Here is a 20,043-nt window from a genome sequence, read left to right on the forward strand (position 1 = left end):
GAACATGATATATGTAATTACATCATTATTATATTAACATTCAGTTAATATAATAATGATCTCATTATAATTTAATTTTCATTATTATATATAAAAACATTAATTGTTGAATTTTCGTTTGTTGAAATTTTGTGCCTCTTTCTTTTTTATGTTATATATATATATATATATATATATATATATATATATATATTCCTATAACGATATATATATTATAGTATATTATATATAGGAATTATACCATATGCCCCTTCGTTTGTTCATTATGTAAATATTTTGAAGTAAATATTGCTAGTCGGTGACTACTAATTAATAATAATCGTATGTCAATCAAGCTATATCTATTTTTAAAATATTTTGTTATAATTTTAACAATGTCATATAAGTAGGCCAGAATGACTTGCCCAATAATAAAGGAAACACGACATTAGTAACGAAGGAAAAATGTGTTCCAGCTGAGGTTATCTACATTAAATATTAATATTCCCAACTGTGAACTCAATGATAAGGCGTCCCAAATATGATATTAAACATATATAATTTATATTATATAACCAAATCCTAAGATTATTCACACCCTTTATTCTGGTTATATGTTTGTTACGTACCTTGTTTAATATTGAATTACCTTATCGACAGAGAATTATGTACGTACATTAGATACATTTAATTCTTGTCACTGTCATCTCCATATATATCATTGTAGCATTGTGTAACATATAGGTTAACATATAACATTGATAAAATAAAACCCACGCGACTTATTACTTTGTATTATTTTAATGTGTTATTAATCATCGAGGCCTTTCTTAAATTCGATTTTTGATTCGAATTTAAGATCCTCATTCAACTCACATATTTAAAATGTAAGCAAGGTTTTTAAATATAATAACCAATCCGACTGGGCCTAATCAAGAAAATGAGATAGTTGCAGGTATGAGTTTGATTTTTTGTAAGAGATCCACGAAGAACTAATGCGGAAGGAAACTATATTATTTATTTATTTCTGTTATATGTTAATGTCTATTTTTTATTACCTAGGGTTTATCTGGTCTGCTTAACGTGGAGTCCGAACTAAAATCCACGACTTGAATTAACTAACTAGGAAGTGACCAACTTATAAATCGGAAGATATCCGGTTTTACCCAATCTGTTTACTGGCGTGTCTTGAATTATTTCCCTTTTCGAATCGAATCCACTATTTAACCATAAGGACGCATGCAGTGGAAAAGATCCAATATGAAGTAAAATTGACCACATGAAATGACTAAAAACGCCATTATTAAATATTTCAGAATAGCGGATTCATTTATAGTCCCAAAAGAAATTTTTTCTGTGAGCTTATTGTGACTGTCAATGAAAAATGTATCTACTACGACAATCTGTAATACAAAATGTAATGAATTAACAGGTCAATTGAAAAGTCCCCGGCCTACTATAGTAAAACACATTTTCTTGGCAAAATTAGTTTTTTTTTATTCAACATAATTCCCTTCAAGGGTGATACACTGACTATAGCGACCCTCCAACTTTTCGATACCATTTTTGTAGTACCATTTGTCCTTTACTTCAAAATAGGCCTCAGTTTCAGCGATCACCTCCTCATTTGACGAAAATGTATTCCCAGCGAGCATTCCTTTGAGATCTGAGAACAGGAAATAGTCATTGGGGGCCAGATCTGAAGAATACGGTAGATGAGGAAGCTATTCGAAGCCCAACTCATTGATTTTTACCATCGTTTTCATTGACTTGTCACACGGTGTATTGTCTTGGTGAAGCAGCACTTTCTTTTTCTTCAAATGCGGCCGTTTTTCGGCGATTTTGTCCTTCAAATGGTTCAGTAACGCTATGTAATAGTCGCTGTTGATGATCCTTCCTTCTTCAAGGTAGATAATGAAAATTATTTCATGCGAATGACAAAATAAAAACGCCATAACCTTGCCAGACGACTGTTGCACTATCCCACGCTTTGGGGCGGGTTCATCGTATGGAGTCTACTCAGATGACTGTCGATTGGAGTTCAGAGTGAAATGATGGAGTCATGTTTCATCTATTGTCACATATCAACGCAAAAAATCGGGTTTATTACGCTTGATTATCTTCAAACATTGCTCCGAATCATCAACTCGTCATTGCTTTTGGTCAAAAGTGAGCTCGCGCGGCACCCACTTTGCACAGAGCTTTCTCATACCCAAATATTCGCGAATGATATGGTGTACACGTTCAGTTGATATATTTAGAGTATCTGCTATTTCATTCAATTTCAATTTACGATCATTCAAAACAATTTTGTGGATTTTTTAAATGTTTTCGTCGATAACAACCTCTTTTGGGCGTCCACTGCGTTCACCGTCATCAAGCCAAGTTTTTGCTTCAACTGTATTTTTCCATTCAAAAAGCAATATTTTATCAACACGCGAAATTCCGTTTTATCCATTTTTTTTTCACAATAACAAAAGTTGCTTCACTCAAAATGCTATGATTCACAAACTAATGATGCGACAGCTGTCAAATTCATACACGCATCTTTTGAGGGTTGGAGCTAACTAAAGACATATGAATTTAATTCTACTAGCGCCTTATATGTGTCAGCTCAGGGACTTTTCAATTGGCCTGTTAATGTAGGAGAGCCATTCACCTCGACAAAAATTCCTCACCATGAATATTGGGCATGATGTATTTAAATTATATTATATAATGTCTGTTAAAGCTGATTGAATAAACTGAACTATGTACTGCTAGAAAGAAGCCACCAATATCGAATAAGAGACGCAAAATCGTAATCCTCTTGCGTACTTTGCCAGAGTTATAATGTTCCAACTTGAATGGGAGGTTATACGCACCCAGCGAGCTCACCACACATATAGCATTGCGAAAATGGATCGATGGTTGTTTCATTACCAAACCAATATTACCCTTTCGAAAGTATATTGCTATATATGCTAGAAATCAATCGCCAATCGGTAGGCTGAATTCCGAGGATCTTGGTTCGGAGCCGGAGAGCACGTTAAGCAGTAAATTCAGTCCGGATAAACCCCAGTTGGTAAAAAAAAGACTCCAAAATATAAAGAAAATAGGTTTAATTAATATTTTTAACAAAAATTAATTATCATTATTTAGAAAAATCTATTCTAATTTATTTATAGTAACAAAAAAATCACACCAAAAATGTCGTAGTTTAATGTGAATGTGATAAGATTAAAAAGTCACTTGAGGATTACTATTTAGTTTTTATAATGGCGTAAATCCTAGGAAGAGAAGCTGGCAGATTGAACAAAGCCGCACCGACAGAATCGGTCCATTTATGTGACATGCAGGACTTTTTTGTACACGTACACGACTTTTGACGAAATAAACTGCCGGCAATTTTAGAAATCCCATATAATAGAATGAAAGTTTGTTTCAAACTTTGATATATTTTTAAAGTAATCGGGATATACGACATTCGGGAATTATAATTAAATATTCAATTCGAACGAATAAACTGGTCTACAAAACTTATTTCCTAATGATGACAATCTTATGATTTCTCCTTCTGTCTTACTCTAATTCCAATATACATACAAAACGATGCATTATAGAGATTTTTTAGAGAATTTTGTCGGATCGATATTAATGCGGTAATCATGTTGTGTTCATTATTCAGCCACTAATACCAACCCACACAAAGTTTACTAGTTAACAATACAACGTACGGATCAATGCAATGTCTGAATCCAATAAGTGAATCCTCAAAATATCCGATGTACTCGCCTTCAACAGAGAGTGTTACAATCGGAAACTGATTTCTTTGGGTCCATTCAAACAATGTCGATATGATTCCGTGCTACATAGCAAACATTACGATGGACATTCTGCATGAATGATGATTGATAAATATTCTGGTTTTTCACTCCAGCTAATTAAATGTGTATATATGTAAATGTGTATTTATGTAACTTAACGCTTGACATCATGACGCTGATATGCAAATAGGTACTCTTACTAGTAATTGTGTGAATTGTGTGAATATATGAATTCCCGATTAATCTCCCGTCTTGCATGACACCCTGACAACGATAAGAAACTACATATTTTGTTTCATTCAAACTAAACATCGAACTCCTTAACAGAATCAAAAGGATAAAAACCTTGTTCACATCTCTCTTACAATACTCTCCATCTGTACATATAATTTCGTTCTATATTTATATAAAAGTGTGATCATGCGGTGCCTAATGATGTCAGGGTGATCACCACATATCATAACGAACTATATTTACACCAAGACTCAATCATTTTTTAGATATTTACGCTTATCGCTTAGTTCAAAAATACCCAATTATTGCTAATAGTCATCAAGGCCGCAAGTCCGCAGGCTGCAACTATCTACCCAAATTCGAGTGGATTATGTTAGTTCATAGCAGTTTTAGTCTGCATTTGGTGGTCTTGTGCCACGAACTGCGAAGCTAGTGCCTGAAATCCAGGAACCAGTTGTATTCAAGATTGTTTTTAACAGCTTGATGTTATCTAATTTTAATAATGTATGGCATCTTCAATCGACTTTTGGTGAACTACGCTTTTTGGCCCGAACTACAGTTAACTATGTAATGGAGTGCTTCGAGAAACGACTGCTGATCTACGTCAATCTATATTCTTTTCTTGATAAATTCTTTATTTTCCACATAAGTAAGTTAATTCCTACTAATTAAATGAATTCAAAAGATAACAGCTTCATAACGTCTGCACCAGTTATGAAGTTCAATTCTAACATAAACAAAGCCGTTAATCCTAAACACTTTACTGACCACATTGCTAAATATAAACATTTTTTCGAACAATGAATACCAACTCAGTCGCGCTATATGACACTGTGTCTTATGTTTAAAGTCACCTAACGAAGTCACTAAACAAGTAAAGTTAACCTAGAAAATCCCGAATTTTAAATTAAATTTAATAATTTAAAAGAAAATTTTAAATTTCAAAGCTCTTACTATTTTTGATCGCAGTGACATCTTAAATTTTAACTTACATATACGTTCATATTATTTATATAGTTAGTATGTTTAATATTTCAACATTGGCATAGGAAATGTAGACCATTAGGGGCAACTTTGATCCGAAACCGTTCTAGACTAAACTTATAATGACATGAAACCGATTTTGACAAACCGAACTTTTGCCGTTGTTTGGTCAGCAGTAACTTCCAAAATGCATCCCGGCTATAACTTCCTCTATAATAACAGTAAAAGGATTATTGCCTCGAACGATGTAACTAGTTCCATCTCGGTTTGTGGATACCATCTGGAAAACTAAGTTTAAATAAAAGTCTACCAGTGCTGTTTTATATTGATTACATTGGATATGAAGATAAAGTTTTAGATTAGATTGCCATATCTCCCTTATATGGAATTTTTTCGCATAGACTTCTTATTTTTGGTTTACGAATCAGAGCTGAATTAACGTAATAGTATTGGTTTTAAAATTTTGAAATTAATAATTCCATTCTTATTATAATGGGTGTAGTAAATAAAAATGCATTATTTTTGCATGGAATTGAGGGCATTGTTCAATACACTTAGGATGATCTGACATAGGTCAAATCTGCACTGCTTTCTTTGATGCCCTGTAGTACCTCTCCTCTCCTATCAAACGCCCAGCAAAACTTTTTGGCCACCAATCCCAGCTTTGATATTATCGTAAGTGATGAACTCAGCTGATACTGCCGCGATTCATAGATGTAACAGGTCAATTGAAAAGTCCCAGGCGTGACACATAGATGGCGCTACTAGAATAAAATCCATACGTTTTTTAGTTAGCCCTGACCCTCAAAAGATGCGTGTATAAATTTTACAGCTGTCGGATCATTAGTTTGTGAATTATGCATTTTGAGTGAAGCAACTTATGTTATTGTGAAAATGGATAAAAAGGAATTTCGCGTGTTGATAAAATATTGCTTTTTGAAGGGAAAAAATACAGTTGAAGCAAAAACTTGGCTTGATACCGAGTTTCCGGAGACTGCCCCAGGAAAATCAACCATTAAGTTTCGGTATGCTAAGTTTAGACGTGGTGAAATGAGCACTGAAGACGGTGGATGCAGTGGACGCCTATAAAAGGTTGTTACCGACGAAAATATTTTAAAAATCCACAAAATGATTTTGAATGGCCATAAATTGAAACTGAATGAAATAGCAGATACTCTAAAGATATCAACTGAACGTGTACATCATATCATTCACGAAAATTTGGGTATGAGAAAACTCTGTGCAAAGTGGGTGCCGCGCGAGCTCACTTTTGACCAAAAACAACGACGAGTTGATGATTCGGAGCAGTGTTTGAAGATGATCAAGCGTTATAGACCCGAGTTTTTGCGTCGACAGTCATCCGAGTGGACTGTACACGATGAACCTGCTCCAAAGCGTGGGAAAACGCAACAGTCGGCTGGCAAAGTTATGGCGTCTGTATCCTGGGATACGCATGAAATAATTTTCATTGACTACCTTCAAATAGAAAGGACCATCAATAGTGGCCTATTTTGAAGCAAAAGACAAATCGTACTACAAAAATGGTATCGAAAAGTTGGAGGGTCGCTATAATCAGTGTATCGCCCTTGAAGTGAATTATGTTGATTAAAAAAAACTAATTTTGCGAAAAAAATTTGTTTTGCTATGGTAGACCAGGAACTTTTCAATTTACCTGTTAAATGCAGACCTTGAGGATTTTTTTGTTTAACTCCTATGGCACCCCTACATTCTTTTTTATGCAGACATCCTAAACATTTTTTTTGTAATTACTTGCTCCTGCAATACTGTTACAATGGACAGCTCTTATATGACTGTTGGACTCGGCTATATCCATGGTTTTATCTATAATTTAGAAAAGCATGCTTTCATAGTGGTGCACCTTTAGCGCTCGATTGGTTGTTACCGTATTAGAAACATAAACATTATTCAAATTTTCACCAGCTTGCGTTCTCACCTTTGTCGAAGGAAAACTATAAAAACTTTTTTCAGTATGAAATTATCTTAGTACTATATATTTATTGGTATATTTTATTAAAATTATCTATTAAAAAAATAATATGTTTGTTTTTGCTAGACCTAATATATCATTGCTGCATAGGTATACTTTGTAATAGCTCCAATTTGTCATAGAGCAATAATTAGTTGACATTTAAATATGAATTAAATTTGAAACGTCTTAGTAGATTGAAGAAAAATTTTAATGTAAGGCACAATCTATTTCTTTTTATATATTTTTCCAATCATTCTGTCAGTGCTTTAGTTCACGTCGGTGAAATAATATATTTTTAAAAAATTAACACCACTATATTTGAAAGAAACAATACCATCACTTTAGTAAATACTTAGTTTCCTATTATAACTATTTTAACACTTGAAAGGTTTTTCTCTTGTTTTTAAAATATCGAAAGTATTCTCATCATAAGCATGAGGGAAAAACCATCCTATTCATGTCAGCAACCAGGCTGGGAAACACCGAATGTCTTCTGAGATGGTCTAAGCCGGCCACTTGCTAGTCGATTAATACCGAGGACCGCGGTTCGAAGTCCAGGTTAAACAATAGGCCCAGCCCAATAATGTGGTGTCTGGTCACGTGAAGTTACTTAAATTATAAGGTTATTATATGTTTTAAAAAACAGATACATTAAATAGAGATATAATTTTTAAATGAGGCTTCAGTATGTCTTCAACAAATAATTAACAAACTAACTACTATTGGATTATCCGTTTTCTTCGAAAATGTTTCAGTGATTGAGTTTGTGAATTGTCAACTATATACCGATATGTAAGTTACGAAAGGTCTATTCCCTTTTAGTTATCTAAAAGTCTATCTAGTTTTAGTTATCTTATCCAGAAATTAAAATGCTACATTGATCGATCTAATAACTTTTGAATCACCAAAAATGCTCAGATATGATGTTGATTCAGATATCTTGACTGATATGGCTGATATTGATTGAATGATATATTAACTATCGATTAGAGAAAAAATTTTGTTGAGTTCTTGCCGCATAATAGCAGAGATCATTACCACACTTCTGACTTTGTAAAATTCATACATTCTAATAATATTCTTACTCCATCCAAACAGACATCAGCCTATCTAAAAACTGACGAAACTTAACGCCAATAAGTCAGAGTTTATACTATTTCAAGCTGATTTTGAACTAAAATAATATTAAAATTATTTTTGCACTGATATGTAAGTACTGAAAAAAAACTAACAGTAATCCTATAGTAAATCTGGTCGCTATACACAGTTATCGATATTTTTAACCGCCTGTGTGCCAACTGTTTTCAAACTTTCTCTTCGAGGGTGGTATAATGTGTTAAAATGCATACAAAAGTCTAATAAAACAAATCGCTCCATCATATAGATTTTTATTGCAACTTTTATTATTTAATTAAGTAGCTACAAATTTATCATTTCTCATCATCACTTTATAATTGCCAACATTTTTGGGATTTTTTTAATTAAATTAACTTGAGATTGTCTGCAATATTAAAATCTCAAAGCTGTATATTTAAGATATATTAATATATCGAACATAGACATTGCAGCTTTTTGTCGGAATCAAAACAAAAGAAAACGTGTAAACTTCGCTATAACTAGCGAGAAACTATATCAAATATATCGTATAGAGTTTACAATTATTTATGCAGGTGGTAGTTTCCGAAATGTTGGAAAATTAATTACAAACTATGGGCCATCAGAGTTAACTTCAAATTATAATGATATGAAACCAAATTTAACAAACTTTTGCCATTGTTTAGTTTGGCAACTTCCAAAATATATTCTAGATACACACTCATTCGGCGTAGGAGTAATGGTTGATTCTTTATTAAAATTTTATCAAAAAAAAATTAAATATCTAAGTTCTAATATTTACCAATAATTAATTTAATGATAATAGCACATAATACAACTGTGTATGTATCTCTGTATACAACTATATGCTATACTATGTCTCCAGAACTTTATCAAAATGACTATAAGTTTTTAAGCAAGTACAATATTTCTTAGCTGATCTGTTGGAATTCTTAAAACTAATAATGGATTGATTAATATTTATATTATGAAACTGAAAACTCTCGCATATGTTATGTTTTTCTTTTAAATCTGAATATACATTCCAATAAAACCAGTTTTAATTAGACCAGTAATGTATAATTAAATTTGGGGATATGGCACCCTCTGATCGGGCAGCCGTTATTGGGCACGAGGGCCCGGCGATTCTATTGATTCGCGAACCTGAGTTAACACACAACTGGGTACTGTTGTATGGGGGCAAAAGTTATGACTGTAGCGACGGATGAGGTCGTTTCAGCCTGGAAAAGGGGGGAGCTTGGCGGTGACGCGGTGCTAAGCTCCCAGCATGTCGACCAGCTCGCGAACAAGCGCGAAGAACTTGAGCTGAGTTGTTGTTTGTGGAATGATTGAGATATGAAGTGCTTGATATCTGGAGTGTCAGTTTCCCTATGAATTTGATTATTTCTGACAAACCATGGAGCGTTTAATATTCTCCTGAGGAGCTTATTTTGGAAAACTTGAAGCCGTTTGACCTGGTTGGGGGTAACAAACTTGAAGTAGACATTAGATCCGTAGAGGAGTACGGACCGAATTAACATCTTGTAAAATAAGCATTTGATGGAGATGGGAAGTCTGCTAGAAGGGCAGATCAGAGAAGATAGCAGGTTTGCTATCCCCGAACCTTTTTGGATTGCTTTCTGGATTTGGGAATGCCAACCAAACCGCCGGTCGAAGTGAAGACCTAGGTACGTGACGTTATCCAGCCGTGGAATTATTGCGGTGTCGATCTTAAGTTGCGAGACGCGCAGTGCGTAAGGCTTCTTATAGAAAATGATGGCCATCTTAATATGATCGTACCTTTCTTAATCGTTAAATCATAACTATCATAACTCTTTAATAGTTCTAGTAATAAGGCAATGACCACAAGTAATACAAAACCTTCAAAACCGCTTAAAATTAAATAATTTTTTTAATAATATCTTGTTAATACCGTTTCAAATACAAAACGTAAGAATTTGTCTTCCGATTTTTTTTTAAATATATTTTAAAGTCTCTTTTACCAACTATGGATTTATCTGGACTGGTCTTACAGTTTAACGTGGGCTTCAAACCACGGTCCTCAGCATTAAGGCCTACCGACTGGCGAGTGACCAACTTTAGAAATCATCCCAGAAGGAATTCGGTCTTACCCAGTGTAAAATTTAGATGATTTACGTACAACAGAAACGAATAATCTACTGTATTAGAGTTGGAGCCGGCAGCGTGTCGGCCGGGTCCAATAAAAGTACAGACCAAAATATATATTTTTTATATTCTTATGTCAATCATCTAACGGCTAGTTATGATTGCTTGATTTCGGCGTATTCAGTTTTACTGGAATTTACTTAATTTTAGCGAACATTTGGGGCCTAAAAATTCTTCCTTTAACCATACCAAATTTGCTGGTGGTTGCAGATGCCCCCGTTTACCTAAAAAAAAATCGGCAAATTTTTCACAAACCCGATTAATATATAGATTCAAAAGAGAACAGTTTTATGGCCTGAAAGATTGAAAACAACAAAAACTTATTTTACTTTAAAACCATTGTATATATTCTAATGAAAACCAAATCTATATCTCTATACGTTACTAATCAGGCTATTCAGTATCAACATAAACACACAGTGTCCTTCCGTCGCGCGATTTAACGTACTATGTATATAGTCTTGTTCGTAAAATGGTAACAATTATAAATTCTTACCATTTCTAAGTCGTTTAGATTCATGTATACAAGCGCTTTTATGAAGAAAATTCTAACTATAAGAATGTTTATAAATGTTAACATTGATACTGAATCAAATTTCAATAATAGTAAGACAATTAGTTCCGCAGACTAATTTAAAGATAATTTATCATGACATGACACATATACATAAACATAACGTGGGTGATGTCATTGTTCAAATGTTCTACATTAACTTTCTCTTATCACTATCTCAAATAATTCATAGAATTATGTTTATCATTGTTATTTTGAAGGTTTATAAGAATCATCCTTATCATTGTTTATTTATACCGATGACTCATTACTCATTGAAATACTGTACATATTATATTAGATGCCTATATCAATTTTATTAAAAAAATCTGCATTTTATTAGTGATTTTTTTTAAAAATAATTCGATAAGGTCAAGATAATTTAGAGTTAACTTTCATGTGATTCTCTGTTTATATTCTTTCCGCACCCTAGTCTTGAATTCCGTTCGGTTTGAGATTTCAGATTTCCTAACGTTCTCGTAACGCCATCTGGGAGATACTTCAATCTGGTGCTAGACCCCTTGTCAAGCGGCTTAACAAAATTGACAGTTCCAAATAAGTTGTTTAACAATGTTATTACTGGTCAGGAACTTCATTCTATTTAGACTTCTATTTTAAAAGTTAACAGTACTTTGATGTATATTGATTGTTTTTATACCGAATAAGTGTTATATAGCTGTTTTAAATAATCCCACATTTTGCATATTGACATAATTCTGTAATTTTGCATTGTTTTACACATAATAACTTTATGGGTTTATACTTGTGAATTTAACATATTAAATAAACAAAAAAGTTTGCCTCATATTCCATTTAAAAACCTACTGTGCAATTATATCGATATCTAACAACACATTTTACCAAATCATAATTTACGTTTCAGAGTAGTATATGTATTAACGTTACAAATGCTTTATTGGGTATAAATTCATTATTTTCTACTTACAATACTAAACCTGATTGATATTGTAGACGAAAATCTGGGAAAAAGACCTTATTATTATTGAGATTAATTATTCTCAAGTGCAGTGTTCGAGGTAAAATGTCATCTGCTAATTCAGTTGTTTAATTCTTCAATTCAAAATACATTAAATTTACCTCAAAAGGTCCTCTACGACGAATATTGAAAATAATGCAAGCTGTAATTTTATTGTCAATATTGAAATATGCTAATTTTAGTTAAAGCTAAATATCACATTATTTGTTAATGTATTGGTCTATTGAATGGTATTTATTGTTAATTTCAAATAGCATGGATATAAAGTTGAATCTGTTGGTGAAATCAACTATAGTTAATACAAAATAACAGTAAATTTACGTCACCACGATGAAAAGGAGAGAGAATATTGTCTGACTCGTCGGAACATATAACCGCATCACCCTATAAGTTTTTTTTTAATGTTTGTCAAATGTCTGCAAAATTCCTAAAGTAGTGATAATTGTATGTAATCATTTTAGTGACAATTCTAGTGGTAACTGGAGGTTATAAAGGGGCTAACGTTCTTTTGACGCTTTGTTTGTTTTTAATAATTTTATATCGCTGATTGAAAATAACGAAGCCGATAAATTGTCAGCCAGAAACAAGCTACATTTCTAATGAGTTAGTTCAAACAGGAACGAAATTATGCAAAGCTAACAACTACCAAGATGGGGTGATGCGAGTGGAAACAACTAAATCTGAGTATATAATTAATATAACATAACTGTAGAAAATTGTATTGTAGAGTAAGGTTAAAATATATGAGGAAAAAATAAACCGTTTTACAGATATCAAAAATTCATTAGCAAAATATTATGAGTAGAAATATAAACAGATATTAAAAGAAAAGAAACAAGAAGAAAAACAGTGACATTACTATACAAAATTACTTGACAAAGAAACACAGCAACGAAGGAAACAAGAACTAAACGTAAAAAGTAGCTTTGGAAATTTTCAACTGAAATTGACTATCGACTGTTTAGTTCGATTTAGACTGATTTTACTATTTTTTACTAGTGACTGTTTACAGCCGCTATTGTCGGTCGGACTGATTTTGTTACTATTTGCTATAGACTGTCTCAGTCGTGTACTTTCAGTTACTATTTCTGGTTCTACTAGTTTCATTCGACTAATTTTGAACGTTCTGGCTCTGTCATTCTAGCCGCGATCTTGACCAAAAAGTAACGAATTTATGATTACATAGATTTATATGTAGTATATATAGTTTTATGATTTTGGTAGTTTGCATGTAAATAACAATATATTTTACATTAATATAGCAGCATTTTAGAACGCTATTTTTCAAGATAGTTAATGTAATAGAGTAAAGAAATTAAAATTGTGAATGATAAATAGTAAAATATTTTAGACAGGTTTTATGGCAATAATAGATAATATTTCGATTACTCTCTCGATTTTTGTTAAAAAATATTTCCGTTCAATAATAAATAAATCATTTACATCATTTCAAAAAGCTTTAGTAGTTATTGTGCGATCATTCTTAATTATTCCATGGATTAGTCTTTTATGATTAGGTATATGTTTAATTTTTATTTCGTATTTATGGTTATTGTACATCTTTAGTTTTTAGATTTTGTTTAAGTTCTATTGCATTGTCGATATTTATTATAGTATATTATTTAAAAATAGCAATTAGCATATTAAAATACGATAAAACACTTGTGGGGTATTATTCCATTCCATAGAAAAATTCCATTGCTCCACCGAACATTCAAATATAGTAATTCTACTTCCTTTAAAATGAAATAATTAATACATGTTAATAGTATTCGGTAATTTTTTCCTTCTCTTTTTTAAAGTTAGTACATGAAGGAATATGTATATCTCCGTCTCGCTTATACTACCGTTTGAAAATATAAGCACATATAAATATAACTGCTCCAAGCAAATATCTCCGTCCTTTCCCCTCTTACAATTTATTCAGGAAAGGATTCGTACATCCTCGTCTGACATTTCGAACTAAAAAAAACAATCGAACCGTACATTTGACTGAAAGTGGTAATTATTATTTTCAGCCGCTAGTTTATATATATATATATATATATATATATATATATATATATATATATATATATATATATACACAATCCATTATGGCTCTATAATTAACTGTAGTTTAAGTCATTCGATAAAATATGCCTTATATATGCTATAATGTTAAAATTAATTATATTTGATAACATTATTTATGTTTCGTTATTTTATTTAGATTTACGGAATTGTTATATGTCAAAGCTAACATCAATTAAAGTCAAAGTTGAGCCGGGAACATTGCAATGTTTTGACCTCATTTTGGGTGACATGAATTTACTCTTTTATTGGAGAGATTATGTGTATTTTACTTTTAGCGGTTTCTTTCACATCGACTAAGACTGTCAACTAAGAATTAAGAACAACAAAGCGAATTATTACGGAAGTATTGATTGAAGTCAAATAATAATCAATGATATAGTCAAATAGAAGCTACTACAAGCCTCACATAGTCGTCGAAAATTCTTTAAAATAATATCAATGCTTCAAACCATGCATTTAATTCACGTAATATAGCGCTAATATAATCCGACGATATACAATTAATATCGTTGCATTTATATATATTAATTTAGGTAAAGAATGAAAAAATCAAATAATATTAAAAAATTGTGTCACATATATTTCTAAATACAAAACACGAAATTCACAATAATAAATTAAAGTAAAACATTTTTAAATTATATTAGGATGCACTCACTTATGCTATATTTACAATAAATTAATGGTATTATTCCTACTCACGCCCATTCTAAGTCGTACCTCGTACCACAGGCTATGATAAGTTTCTCTTTCAGCAACAACAACAAATTATCATCTTCATCTGAGCGTGAGTAGTTCACTTAAGATTACTAGACAGGAAAACGCTAAACTACTCATTTTGGTTTCGTTTTCGGACAGGAAAGCTTTATCTTAACATTAGTGTTTAGAAAAATTGTTTTGTTACGAACACACTGTTTCACCTCACCGACGGCAACACTTTTTACCATTTTCACAACATCGACGTCAGGACACTTCATTCGACGATTTCTAGTTAATTTAAGCACATTAACTGCTTGCAGAGATTTAAATAAGCTTTTCGGAATTTCCGTTAAGTTGTTATGACTTAGTGATAAGGTATATATTTTTCGGACACCATCGAAAGCCGATTCGTCAATATTAATTAACTTATTTCTGTCCAAGTAAATATGACAAACGTCTTTCAATCCGTTGAAAGCCCCTGCACTGATTTTCGAAATTTTATTTCTACTGAAATATAATTCCACCGTATTTTTAAAATTTTTAAATGCATTTTCGGGTATTTCTTTCAAAAGATTTCTTCTCATATACAACGTCTTGAAAGACGGGGTGTTGGTAAACCAGTTAGCATCCCAGGATGAAATCTTGTTCGAATTAAGCTTAACCATGGTTAATTTAGGCATGTTATCAAAGGCTTCCGGCTCGATGTACATTATTATGTTTTTGTTGAGGAACAACAGCGATATGTTCAGATGATTGAAGACTCCTTTTCGAATGGTTTTCAATCCATTCTCTTTAATATTTAGATGCGATAAACGTGGTACGTTCTGGAACGCTCCCGGATATATATCTTGAATCCCACATAAAGACATTATCAGGATCTCTAATTGTTCTAAGTCCTTGAACGAACCATGCGGTAAATCGGACATAATGGAACTAATTCGGAGATATCGAGATACATTTTTGGAATCGATGCCGTCGTCCTTCGGTATGCGGGTTTTGGGCGATTTCCGCTGCAACTGATACCATCCGCCAGAAAATAACGAAGCGTCCAACGCGAAACAACACTCGAAAACAAAAACGACAACGCACAACACGGATATCGCGTTCATCGTACCGAAAACAATACCGGCGAAAAAAACTGGTCCAGAAACTTTTCGTAGAACAAGGTCGAACTGATCGCGTCGTGTTATCGTCGAGATTAATTACACGAACGTTGTAATTACATTAAATTGATGAAGGGAACGCGAGCCGTTTTAATTTTTCCCGTTCTTATGATACTTCACAGCAGTAAGGCGGACCGATGTCTTTCGACTAAGTGCTTTTTGGCGTAAACAGCAAATAAAATATTTTCTTGGAAACACGATACTTTGCAGACTAACGATTATATGCCGTATGATTACCTCTGAAATATTTATTTTAAGCGTAAATATAGTGTGGTTAAAGTTGTTATTTATAAATACAGCTGTGTAGTAAGATTTATGTAAATATATTTATAGTATTATCTAAAAGTCATTATATGTGACTAATATGTTTCGGTATCCCAGATTGGGAGCCTATATTTTTTTAGAAATGTTTGTTCGTGGTTTAGTATTTTCACGATAACGTTCAATAGTACTCATTAAAATGTAAAACTTCGAACAAATTATGTTTCGTTAGCCAATATTTCGAGTAAATCTGTGAAAAAATATATCAAGAACTATAAAACATATTTTCATTACTTAGTATTTTTTTTTATTAACCTCTGAGAACTTCAACAATCTGTACTAACATGTAGAAGACAGCTTCAGTAATCTACTGTACAACTCTATGTTTTTATAAATCAGTTCGTATGGTACTATCCGTTTCGACTAAAGGAGTCACATTATATAAAATATAATTTTCTATATTAATTGGTAAATAAAAAGGGCTCATATTCACAATAAACTAAACAAATGAAACCTCACATCAAATATTATCAACAGTGCTATTTACCTCGATATTACGTTAATTACACTTTAGACATAATTAAAGGCACTTAAAATAGTAAATATTTACATTATAATCATCCTTTTGCTGTTAATACCGATGGCCGATGTTTAAATTATACTGGTTGGTTCTCGCCTTGTAAGAATTAATCTCATTTTTCTGCCTTTGGATGAAAATTCACTTGTTTAGAGCTTTTACCGATGTACATTCAAAACTTTCCATTTTACTAGTAGAGATACATTTTATTCTGAATAAAGTAAATACGTACAATTGTCGTAGGATTGTATTTTTTTTTTAAATCATGCAACCTATTGTTTGTTCGAACTTGAGAATTCTTCCGATAACGTTCATAATTTAAAAGACAATTTAGAGAACTTGTCTAGTTGGCAAGCAATTGGATGAACACATATGAAGTGTAATTTATGTAGAGAGAGAGAGAGAGAGAGAGAGAGATTAGAGGAAATAAAATGTCCCAAAAAGGGTACGATATGAAAATAATTATAAATTTACCGAACGTAATCAACAATAATTAAAAATACTCATCGCAAGAAATTATAATATTAAGGAAATGAGATGTTGGCAATATTATTTTATTGTTCAATATATCACTTATTAAGATTTTTTAAAAACTTGATTGAGAACAATCTAAATATTAGGATGGCCGAATGTTGGCAATCACAAATATTTATTTAGGATGTTACTCTAAGATTATTAATACATACTCGGTGCTAAGGAGGTTAGAGGGGCCAGCATTTAACTAGATCAAATGAAGTAGACTTTGCCTTTATAAAGCGCAGTATAAGTTAATTTGTTAAAAACAGATCGTTTTAATTTAAATTACAAATAATATGCATATCTTATAATATTTCTCGAATACTACTTACACATGTAGAACATATAGTTCTATTTGACGAATAACATACATAATTTGTTGTTGATTGAAGCAACACTGGTCCTTAAAACATTGTCACAAAATGAATAACATGCTTAATGCATAAAATATAGATTGTTTTATGCTTGATTTTACACGAAATTTACCTTGTTGGATCATAGCTAATATGTTAGAAGTCTAAATCAATTTCATTAGTTGGATTTGTTTAGGATGACATACTTTTTCAATATTTTCCATCGTTGCTATACTATGTATGTCTAAACCACCATATTTACTTAACAATCTGAACAGGTCAATTATTATTATTATACAATTAGATCGATGTGATACAAACATTTATTTATACCTACAAAGGAACTAGTATTTTTTATTCCTTGGTAACAATCAACTTTGGTTTTATTCCATTATGAACTTGACTTTATGCGCATATTTTTGATCTTACGTAAGTACTATTAGCAAACCTGCATTAAACCATGTAGATGTTCAAAGTAATTTGGGAATTGTATTCTGTGCGTGTTGAAACCGTGAGCTTTAGTGTAAAGTACTCTGAAACTATGGCAATATAGCACTTTTCGCCCCATTTCAATTAAGTTGACTAAAATAAGACTTATGGTCGAATACCCCTTATATATTTCTAAATGACAACAACGACTAATTGAAATGAGCTGTAACCATAATAATAATTTTGTCACCTATTTCTATTGATTATTATTTATTACTGCTTCATCAACAATTAACACCAGTTTCAAAGCAAAATATCTACTGGTTTAATATTATAACATATTGTGTATTGGATAAGATTGAAAGGTTATATTTTGAAACAACTGAAACCATACGGGCAGGCGCAAAATGGGAGGCAGCTTGGTGAGGTGACACAGTGAGGGTTACGACAAGTGTTCGCGGGTTAAGTCTCCCAGACGCCGAAACTGCGCAAATACGATTTCGAATTCGAATCTGGAATGGTAATGTTTATTTCCCAGATGGCTACTAAAAGGTAACTGAAGTTTGTATCTAAAAATTAGAAAGTATCACGAACAATTTAACAGGTCAATTGAAAAGTCCCTGACCTACCATGGTAAAACACATTTTTTTGCTAAAATATTTTATTTTTATTCAACATAATTCCCTTCAAGGGCGATACACTGATTATAGCGACACTCCAACTTTTCGATACCATTTTTGTAGTACGATTTGTTCTTTGAAAATAGGCCTCAGTTTCGTCGATCACCTCTTCATTCGACGAAAATTTCTTCCCAGCGAGCATTCTTTTGAGATCTGAGAACAGGGAATAGTCGCTGGGGGTCAGATCTGGAGAATATGGTTGATGAGGAAGCAATTCGAAGCCCAATGGATTTTTGATGCCGTACATTGTCTTGGTGAAGCAACACTTCCTTTTTCTTTAAATGCGGCCGTTTTTCAGCGATTTCGTCCGTCAAACGGTCCAATAACGCTATGTAATAGTCGCTGTCCTTCGTTTTTCAAGGTAATCAATGAAAATTATTCCATGCACGTCCCAAACTACAAACGCCATAACCTTGTCAGCCAACTGTAGCGTTTTCCCACGATTTGGAGATGCTACTCGGATGACTGGACCTCGGAGTGAAATGATAGAGCCATGTTTCATCCATTGCCACATATCGATGCAACAACTCGGATTTATTACGCTTAATCATCTTCAAACACTGCTCCGATTCATCAACTCGTCATTGTTTTTGCTTAAAAGTGAGCTCGCGCGGCACCCACTTTGCAGAGAGCTTTCTCATACCCAAATATTCGTGAATGATATGATGTACACGTTCAGTTGACATCTATAGAGTGTCTGCTATATGATTCAGCCTCAACTTTCGGTCATTCAAAATCACTTTGTGGATTTTTTAATGTTTTCGTCTGTAACAACTTCTTTTGAGCGTCCACTGTCTTCACCGTCTTCGGTCCTCATTTCACCACGTCTAAACTTAGCAAACCAATCCTTGATAGTTGATTTTCCTGGGGCAGTGTCCAGAAACTCGGCATCAAGCCAAGTTTTTGCTTGAACTGTATTTTGCCCTTCAAAAAGCAATATTTTATCAACACGCGAAATTCCTTTTCATCCATTTCTTTACAGTAACAAAAGTTGATTCACTCAAAATGCTATAATTCACAAACTAATGATCCGGTAGCTGTCAAATTTATACACGCATCTTTTGTGCGTTAGGGTTAACTAAAAAACATATGGATTTAATTCTAGTAATGTTATATATGGGTCAGGCCGGGGACGTTTCAATTGGCCTTTTATTTTAATTAAAGAATTTAGTGAAAAATTTCAATTAAAGAATTTAGTCCTCATATGATCTACATGACTTTTATCGTATAAAACTTAACCAAAACTCTGTCACGGCAGGCTGCGAGGCAATGTTGCGCGGTAGCTACCGTTCTTTAAACACACAAAATCTCGCCGTGACCTCACCAAGCTTCGTTCCATTTTGCACCTGGCCCAAAATTCTTCACTAAATTCTTTAGTTAATGTAAATTATCCGTGAGTGTATGTTCTCTTTAGATGCAGCTTCTCAGCTACCTTTTACTGGCCATCTGGGAGATAAAAATTAC

At 32.7% G+C, this 20,043-nt stretch overlaps 2 protein-coding genes across 2 annotated transcripts in view; one reads left to right on the plus strand and one right to left on the minus strand.

Moving 5' to 3' along the window:
• The window catches only part of LOC143198653 (low-density lipoprotein receptor-related protein-like), a 96,289-nt gene that overhangs the window by 59,998 nt on the left and 16,248 nt on the right, over positions 1 to 20,043 (plus strand). The gene's annotated exons all lie outside the window — the stretch shown is intronic.
• On the minus strand, positions 14,459 to 16,014 carry LOC143198643 (uncharacterized). The gene has a single exon (XM_076407989.1). It carries the CDS (start codon positions 15,707 to 15,709, stop codon positions 14,735 to 14,737), a length of 975 nt encoding a protein of 324 aa, XP_076264104.1. The 5' UTR covers positions 15,710 to 16,014; the 3' UTR covers positions 14,459 to 14,734.

This window comes from Rhynchophorus ferrugineus, unplaced genomic scaffold (assembly GCF_030347505.1).
Source record: "Rhynchophorus ferrugineus isolate W39M unplaced genomic scaffold, kcgeb_rfMv2 rfM1, whole genome shotgun sequence".
Lineage (NCBI taxonomy): Eukaryota > Metazoa > Arthropoda > Insecta > Coleoptera > Curculionidae > Rhynchophorus > Rhynchophorus ferrugineus.